Source organism: Saccostrea cucullata, unplaced genomic scaffold, assembly GCF_032062105.1.
Source record: "Saccostrea cucullata isolate Sc308-1 unplaced genomic scaffold, CSIRO_AGI_Scuc_v1 ctg36, whole genome shotgun sequence".
NCBI lineage: Eukaryota > Metazoa > Mollusca > Bivalvia > Ostreida > Ostreidae > Saccostrea > Saccostrea cuccullata.
In genome coordinates, this window is record NW_026930674.1 from 386,883 (window position 1) to 395,901 (window position 9,019).

Sequence of the window (9,019 nt, forward strand, 5' to 3'; positions counted from 1 at the left end):
ACATGCATAAAGAACCTCTTATTTACAAAGATTTACTGTCAAAACTACTTTCAGAACTTCATATCCTAGTTTATTCCTCTATCATATCATCCTCTGTTATAACAAACTTTTGTGTTAAAATAAGCTATAGACAATTTCCTGTTCATATAAAATCTTTATACTCACTGGGAGTGAATACTTATCGATACAGTACTCTTTTGTGTCCCCACCCATATACAGACATGACAATATAAATTCAACACACTGTTACACACACTGTTAAATAACATACAACAATAACACAGGTAGTCCATATCTAGCACACAAATAATAAAGTCTCCTAGCTGCAATTATTGAATCTTTTTTTTACACATCTGCATGTTTGTAACATATCTCATTAGCCTACAAGTAGAATCATTTAAAAGCAATTTATTACTGCATCTATAAGGCATTATGCTGTAAAATAGGAACATGCTCTTATACTGGGTATTAACAATGCATGTAAAATGTAAATGTTCAGTAAACAAAAAAATGGATAGAGATTTACAGACTGCAATAATTTTTACCGGTGTATGAATTCCCTTCAGCAGAAGTATTAAAATACGGGACAACATTTTAAATGAGATTTATGAATTTCAGGAAGATGTGAAGATCAAGTTTAACAGACGAAAAGGAGTTCAGTCCAGTTGAATTTTGTAAAAATAAACATGTATTTTCAATGCTAATGAATAAAAGCTCAAATCGGTTACAGTAAAATGGATATTTCATTGCACTTTTTTGTTCCTTATAAAATACAAGATATAAATTGGCACAGAATTTACTGGTTGTGTTTGACAAGTATCCAATATTCTGATCAACAGAGGTCAAAGGTCACTTCCTGAGAATGTTCCTCATTTGTTTATTCTGGCCCTCCAGAAGGGTGTTGGCTTTGTCCACTTTAGGCCCCATACGATCCAGCTGGGAGTTCTGACGCTCTATTTCATCACCGAGTCCCAGTGCTAGACCTTTTAATGCTGTCAAACCATCGGAGATCTGACCTGAAATCAAGGACAAAATTATAGTATCTACAATTTATTATTATATTTTATTATGCAAAACTAAATATTGTTATACAGTAACAGACTTCAATATAAAGAATTTTTAATAATTTCTTTGTAGTATTATATGGCCAAATAAAAGTTTTAACGAGGTATAATCATCATTGTCACTGTTTACTTAGTACATGTTAGATGATGAATTATCAAAAAAAAAAAAATTTTCTTTTACAATTTATAAAGAATTTAAAAAAATCATAATCCTGTACCCAAGTTTTCATTAACTTGTTCCTCCCTTGCACTGTGAGTAACAGGTTTGATGTACTGTGTCCTTGCCCCTTTCATAAAATCCTCATCCAAATCATTATCCTCCTCATAAAACCCCCGACAGTCCTGGGCCTTGTGCTTTTCTACAGTTTCCTGTAAACGACTTGGCTTTGCCTCTGGAACACTGGATTCAGCTGGTTTCTTTTTGGAAGTCCACCAGTTTTTCACCCCACCAAACACACTTTTTATGGAATTTAAATGTTTCTGTGTGACAGTCATTGTTTCATTTATTTCATCTGTTTTTCTTTCAATGTTGTCTAATTGCTCTCCCTGTCTTAGAAGTTCCTAAAAATATCAATAAAGCTATATAAACATAATATATGTACCGTAGTCAGTCAGTGTTTGAAACTCACAATGAAACCAGCTACAAAATAGAGACATAAAGGGATGACTGCAACTGTGTGCTACTGTAAGATGTCATCCTGCCAAAAATCTTTCTAGTCAGTAAAAATAATTGTGTTTTCTATAGAATAGAACAGAATAGAGTTTATTTTCCAATCATGGTCCCACTGGGGGCATAACACAGATACATGTATAAGCATAATTTGTAACATTCAACTAGGAGAAGAAATTTGTCAATTTGATTTTAGTAATATAAATATGAATGGGACCAGTCACAATGATAACTTTGATACTGAATCTAAAGGCTGACAAATTCTACCCCTTAAAATTTGCTCATTAAACTTTGCAGCTGTGAACACTTATTCTAGTAACAGCCAATTTGAGAGAGAATATCAAAATGCAATATGAATTTTAATTTCTGGAAAATTTTAAAGTCAAACCAAGTGTCAATATATGCAGAATCTGTTCAACAGTGACAAACTTAATGCATCTTTGGTGTCAGTTGCATTAAAAAAAACCACCACATCTAATGCTTTCATCATTCAGATTAAATATCTGTTCTCATTTTTAAACAAGAGGCCCATGGGCCACATCGCTCACCTGAGAAGCTTTGACCATTCTGTTCTTTACCAGATTTCCTCCTTGTAATACATAATGCATCCCCACCCTACCCCACTGATCATAATTTAGACATTTTGAAATCTACACTACCCCAGGATCCTTCCATGTGCACATAAGTTTCAACTTTTCTGGCACAGTGGTTCTTAAGAAGATTTTCAAAGATTTTTTCTATATATTTCTATGTAAAACTTTGATTCCCCATTGTGGCCCCTCCCTTCCCCCAGAGGTCATGATTTGAACAATTTAAAATCTACACTACCCCAGGATGCTTCCACATAAGTTTCAGCTTTTCTGGCCCAGTGGTTCTTGAGAAGATTTTCAAAGATTTTTCCTATATATTCCTATGTAAGACTGATTCCCCATTGTGGCCCTGCCCTTCCCCCGGGGGTCATGATTTGAACAATTTAGAATCTACACTACCCCAGGATGCTTCCACATAAGTTTTAGCATTTCTGGCCCAGTGGTTCTTGAGAAGAAGATTTTCAAAGATTTTTCCTATATATTTCTATGTAAAACTTTCCCCTTGTGGCCCCGAAATCCCCTGGGGGTTTGATTTGAACAATATAGAATATACATACCCCAGGATGCTTCCACATAAGTTTCAGCTTTATCTGGCCCAGTATCTTGAGAAGAAGATTTTCAAAGATTTTTCCTATATATTCCTATGTAAAACTTTGATTCCCCAAATAGGGGTCATGATTTGAACAAAAATCTACACTAACCCAGGATGCTTTATAATTTCAGCTTTTCTGGCCCAGTGGTTCTTGAGGAGAAGATTTTTAAAGATTTGTTCTATATATTCCTATGTAAAACTTTGATTCCCCATTGTGGCCCTGCCCTTCCCCCCGGGGTCATGATTTGAACAATTAAGAATCCACACTATACCAGGATGCTTCCATATAAGTTTTAGATTTTCTGGCCCAGTGGTTCTTGAGAAGAAGATTTTTTTAAAGATTTTTCCTACCCCGGTATATATTTCTATGTAAAACTTTGATTCCCCATTGTGGCCCCGCCCTTCCCCCGGGGTCATGATTTGAACAATTTAGATTCTACACTATACCAGGATGCTTCCATATAAGTTTGTTCTGGCCCAGTGGTTCTTGAGAAGAAGATTTTTTAATGACCCCACCCTATTTTTGTATTATATATATATCTCCCCTTGTGAGGGGACTTGGCCCTTTATTTTAAGAATTTAAATTCCCCTTCACCCAAGGATGCTTTGTACCAAGTTTGGTCAAAACTGGCCCAGTGGTTCTTGAGAAGAAGTCGAAAATGTGAAAAGTTTAAGAACAGACCGACGGACGACGGACAAAATGTGATCAGAAAAGCTCACTTGAGCCTTCAGCTCAGGTGAGCTAAAAAGGAATTTGTTGTGTGTTTGCAATGTAGTAAGATAAAAAGGATCACTAGAAGTATCTTCAACAAGAGTCGCCTGATCTACCTGTTCGCAGGAGTCCGTTCGAGCAGATTCTGTTCGCCCGAAAATATTGTTCGCCCAATATCTTGTTTGCCCTATATCTGGTTTGCCTAATACTTATATACACTTGTATATATATATTATATGAGTAAAATATTTTTAAAAACAGACCCTGTGCAAACAAGTTTTAGGGCAAGCGTACTCTGGATGAACAGGAACTAGGGCGAACAGGGTCATTGGCGAACAAATTTGAGGGCGAACGAACATACAACCAATCAGGAGAAGGAGCCTTTTTTACTTTACTGACAAAAAACGGAAGAATGAGCCTTTATTGAGTATGGATCAGTATATTAATACAAATTTTGGCATTAAACAAGAAGATCTTTTGATCCTTTGATGCCACTTTTTTGTTTTTTTGTTTTTTTTCTTACTTTTTGACAACTCCATCCCCACCAAATCAAAATACAATGACTCTTCTTGTTCAATTTTTACTTACTTCTGCTGTAGCCACCCCCATTCGTTCGGAATCTTGAATACTTTGCATTATTCTCCTGGTAGAATCGATCTGTCTATCCTCAGAAGCAGATATCTGTTCCTGAATCTTTCCTCCTCTGTTGGATCTCCAATCATCCTCATCATCTTCTTCCGTTAAAAATGGGTTCGAATTTTTGGGATAACCTGCCATAACTGGGCTGCAGAAAACACTGCCTTCAAAGCTTTCAAATCAAACAAATATACAAGCGTCTGATGATAAAAATGAGTCACTGTCAAGTGGAAATATCGAAAAATGGAAATTGTCAAAGATAATAATAAGTTTGATCTAAGTATAGTCGAAACTTCATGATCTGTAGCAAGGAATACGTTTGATCAAACAGTCAAGTGACTTTACAATAGTTAGTTTGTACGTAGATTTCGTGAAGTAATTTATACACTTCTGATTTAAAAAACGATCAAATAATCCCTCTGATTAACATAATATGAAATGCATCTTTTGAAAATCTTTTTCCTGGCTACAAAAACACACGTAATATAGGTGAACAGATTTATAAAACAGAATATAAAGAACGACTTAGCAAGTGTCTGACATTGAACGAAAAAATGGCTCTGCGATTGAGCCGATTTATTCGTCCAATTTCGCAGATTGCAAAGGGCGCAGGCAAGTAAATTCTGTGAATCATACTAAAATATTGCATTTCCCCTTTTGCAAGTAATTATTGTCATTTAATGATAAAGTTTCGACCATTATATAATAGAGAAAATTCGGTCGTGAAAGATTGATCAACAAATCAATTAATAATATTGAATTTATTCTATAATTTTCAGCTCACTTTAGCCCAAGCTGATCAACATCTGTCTGTTGTCTGTCTTTGTTATTGTCGCCGTCATTAGCTTTTGTAATGAAATCAATTTCATTTTTTTTCTCCAAAAGCACTGGGCCCAATTTCACCCAAGCTTTTGAAACTTTGAGTGAAAGGGATATAATTTAATAAAATTAAAAAGAAGGATCATGCCCTCTTCCAAGGGGAGATAATAAAGGTCATTACCTTCAATTAAAAATCTTTCAAAAAACCATTTTGTGTCTATGAAAGCTTTCTGTCATTGTTGAGTTGTTTCAAGTCTGTTCAAACTAATACTTCAAATCATGATCCCTGTTGGTAGGGACAGACCACTATGGTAATGTTACAGAGACATTTTATTGTCTCTGCTGGGTGTTGATTCCGGGGCTCTGGCTTGACAGTCCAGTGCTCTACCAATTGAGCTAAAGGGTTAACCCACTAGCCCAAGCTAGTAGAATGCCGTTTATCTAACACAACCACAGTAATAGTGAAATATATAGAAAAAAGTATTTTTAAACATTTTCAACATCATACCATATTCATGATTATTTATATGGAAGCATTCTTTGTTCAAATTGTGATCATGAGGGGTATGATACGAGTACTATGATCAAGTTTCAAATGGTATGAGAAAAATAATCTGCTGATGAAGTACAAGAAAAGTCATAGTTCAGGTGTGCATTGTGGCTCATGGGCCTCTTGTTTTCTCAAAATGTTTCCGAAGCCTATGGTAATGAGTCATACTTTCTATAGTAATGATATACATATTTGAATGTTGCATAACCATGATAATTTCATTATCAGTACTAAACCAAGCAAAGCCAGTACCTGCTATAGCCACACAGTGCTGGAGATTTGAATCAACAAGCACAGAGAAAAAACGTAAGATTTTAACATTTTCCTGGAGCACCAGACATGAAAAAATTATTTAATTTTTTCAGTTGTGATTTTGATTGTTTATTAACATTTTTTTTCAAGGAGAGAACAGATTATTTCCAATTTATGCCAGTACCCCCTTTCTGAATCAAATACAATGTAGTTGTCCCCTGAAATCAGGTGTTCTGATATGTTGTCAATAAGATACTAAGATTCCTCTCGAGTACTTTAGCCTTCGTAGCATCTTCTCATGAATAACTACTGTATTCATCATGTTGAACGCTGATATCTATGATACCATGGATATTTGAATCCCAATCACTTTCTTCTTTATTTAAACTTAAAATCTCAAATCCTTTGATATCTCGGAAGTTATTTTTCTGGGTTCCATCGAGATAGAGATAAGAAGGTTTAACTGTGTATATTGATATTTACTGAGAGCATTTTAATACTTCAGCCACTGTGAGGGCGCCTGTGGCCCCCGAGCGTAAGAAGCAGCTGGAGGATTTTGGTCAGTATGTGGGTCAGTGTCTCTCTAAGTACGTCCAGACGGTCCGTCTGATGTCGGGGGATGAGCTGGAAATTCTGATTCACCCTGAGGGGATTGTTCCCACATTAAGTTTCCTAAAGGACCATCACAACTCACAGTTCACCAACATTGTAGATATAGCCTGTGTGGATGTACCAACTAGAGCAAATAGATTTGAGGTAATCATATAGGGCATCAAGCTTAATGTTCTATCCTTTAGTACATGTACCTAATTTAGCACTCTTGCAGGCTTCTTTTAAAGTTTTTTAACAGTGAACTTAAGTTTTTTGTAGGTGCTTCAATATACTGTAAATCACTTTATTCCTGATAATTCTTTTAGCGTTATAACATGAGACAGTGTGCTCACAAAAATTTGATTCTTGCATAGATTACTATTCCTCAAGTTTATATAGAGCTAAAACCACAATCCCTGAAATTTTGAACTTGCTAATATAGAGTAAATTACTATTTCATGAAAATAGGTATCTGTAAAATTTTATGATCTACAGAAAAAAAATCATAAGCTGTACTAACTTTAGTCTAGCTTTACATGTTTCATTTGATTGTTAAAAAATATCCTGAAACATACCTTCATACCATTGGTTGTTTTGTTCATTGACTGAAGTTAATGTTACATGTACATACAATTCAAAATACTTCACATAACCTCTCTATGTACTTATAGCTATAATGCTGTTTGCTCTAGTCCTTAAAAGAGAATTTGTTAAAGAACATCTTCTTCATTAGCATTTGTCATTTCAGATAGTATACAACTTGCTGTCAATAAAATATAATTCCCGTATTCGTGTCCTGACATACACTGATGAGCTGACTGGAATAGACAGCGCCTGCAGTGTTTTTGCAGGAGCTAACTGGTATGAGAGGGAGGTGAGTACCAGGTAGTCATGTCATGGGGGTGGTGTCACTCCCCTCCTAATCCTTTAGAAAGTGTAGGATTTGATTTATTACATAACTTATTTCTTTTCATCACCACTGTGTGACTTCTTCAGATCTGGGACATGTTTGGAGTTTATTTCCATGATCACCCAGACCTGCGGAGAATCTTGACTGATTACGGGTTTGAGGGTCATCCATTCAGGAGAGATTTCCCTCTCACTGGCTACACTGAGGTCAGTATCAGTATTATATTAAAGAAAAATAATCAAAGAGGGCCAAACATGTACATGGGATATCAGTGTTTGAGATATCAAAGTTTAACTATGTATCTTAAAATTAGGAAACCAGGCCTATGTTACATTGAATAATGTTGGAAAATGTAATTATTTCTGATTAAATGTCAAACAGAACTTAATGATCATAATGATAAATCTTTTTTTTTTTTTTGATTGACTTGGAATTTTGTCTTTTTTTAGCTCCGGTATGATGACGAGGTTCAGCGTGTGGTGGTTGAGCCTATAGAAATGGCCCAGGAGTTCCGCAAGTTCGAGTACAGCACCCCCTGGGAGAGTTTCCCAAACTTTCGCCCAAAGGAGGAAGAATCAGAAACCCCAGTCCCTCAAGTGGAGTCTGGGGAGAAAAAGTGATTGGACAATTTAGTTAAATTTGACATTATTATATTAAAGAGTTTGTGTAAATAAAGATGTTACAAGTAAATTTACAGTTTCTTTTTATTCACTGTTCATTTTACTATGAGTATGTCAGTTTTGTGAAGGTAAATGCGGGTGTCTTTGCTAAGGACTTCATTTATTTTTGTGCAGTATTGAAGATATTTTGAATTTTTTTGTTGACCATCAACATAATAGGGAATTAATTTTTTTAATATGGACTTTGAAGGTTGCATGACAACACTATTATTATTAATGAATGTCAGTTGCAGAATGACCAAAAAATGACTAGATTACAAGTTATAACTTCAATGTTTTCTTTTCGTAGTGTGTATGACCATTCTGTGAGAGAATATTTGGATAAAAATCTGACCATAGGCGTGTCCAATGTTTACCTTTCTTAGATACACAGCTGACTCCAGCTGTTGCAACCATTCTTGAGTGTTATTTGAGGTGTTGTTTGTGACACCATAATTGGCTGAATGGCCACTGGAAGCACACCGATCCTTCAATGAATACCAACAATATACATGTACATTCATACAGATTATATAGGGACTAAATAATGGACTACCATATATTTTTATACTGGTTTAGTTTTTAATGCCCTTGAATATGGCCAGGGCATATAGAGTTTGTCATGACCCTCTTCCATCCTTCTGTTGCGTGTCCTGCCTGCCGTCTGTCCATCTGGCCCAAATAGCTATAGTTTGAATATTGTTTCAGACTTTAAAGAATCTCCCAAGTAAATTATCTAATTTTTTACTTGGCAAAATATTTTAAAATGACATTTCATTATATAAATACATGTAAGTAATGCATGAGCATATAATGTTTACATTTAATTAATAAAGTCAATAAACAGAAGCCAAAATCTCATTATTTATTTAAAACTTAACAGGATTATTATCATAAATAAATATTCAATTGTATTGCAACAACAAACTAGAGGTACTGTGAGCAATGAGCTCACTAAATGATACCCCCCGCCT

General features: G+C 35.2%; 2 protein-coding genes across 2 annotated transcripts; one reads left to right on the plus strand and one right to left on the minus strand.

The window, feature by feature from the left end:
- Positions 1-548: 548 nt before the first annotated feature.
- On the minus strand, positions 549-4,575 carry LOC134229573 (synaptosomal-associated protein 29-like). Its single transcript, XM_062711324.1, has 3 exons — positions 4,217-4,575; positions 1,283-1,625; positions 549-1,016 (listed from the first exon to the last, which is right to left on the minus strand). The coding sequence occupies exons 1-3, from the start codon at positions 4,403-4,405 to the stop codon at positions 850-852; spliced, it is 699 nt and encodes a 232-aa protein (XP_062567308.1). The 5' UTR covers positions 4,406-4,575; the 3' UTR covers positions 549-849.
- A 210-nt stretch (positions 4,576-4,785) lies between these two features.
- LOC134229553 (NADH dehydrogenase [ubiquinone] iron-sulfur protein 3, mitochondrial-like) lies at positions 4,786-8,076 on the plus strand. The gene is made up of 6 exons (XM_062711297.1): positions 4,786-4,876; positions 5,862-5,939; positions 6,391-6,641; positions 7,225-7,350; positions 7,473-7,592; positions 7,836-8,076. Exons 1-6 carry the CDS (start codon positions 4,819-4,821, stop codon positions 8,004-8,006), a joined length of 804 nt encoding a protein of 267 aa, XP_062567281.1. The 5' UTR covers positions 4,786-4,818; the 3' UTR covers positions 8,007-8,076.
- The last annotated feature ends 943 nt before the right edge of the window (positions 8,077-9,019 follow it).

Bases quoted from the DNA above. Each gene is read 5' to 3' on its own strand.
- LOC134229573 (XM_062711324.1), bottom strand. From the start codon at position 4,405: ATGGCAGGTTATCCCAAAAATTCGAACCCATTTTTAACGGAAGAAGAT. The intron at 1,626-4,216 runs GTAAGTAAAAAT...TGATATTTTTAG, and splicing joins TGGGGGTGGCTACAGCAGAA to GAACTTCTAAGACAGGGAGA. The intron at 1,017-1,282 runs GTACAGGATTAT...CCTTGATTTCAG, and splicing joins ACAAGTTAATGAAAACTTGG to GTCAGATCTCCGATGGTTTG.
- LOC134229553 (XM_062711297.1), top strand. From the start codon at position 4,819: ATGGCTCTGCGATTGAGCCGATTTATTCGTCCAATTTCGCAGATTGCA. The intron at 5,940-6,390 runs GTAAGATTTTAA...TTAATACTTCAG, and splicing joins AACAAGCACAGAGAAAAAAC to CCACTGTGAGGGCGCCTGTG. The intron at 6,642-7,224 runs GTAATCATATAG...TTGTCATTTCAG, and splicing joins CTAGAGCAAATAGATTTGAG to ATAGTATACAACTTGCTGTC.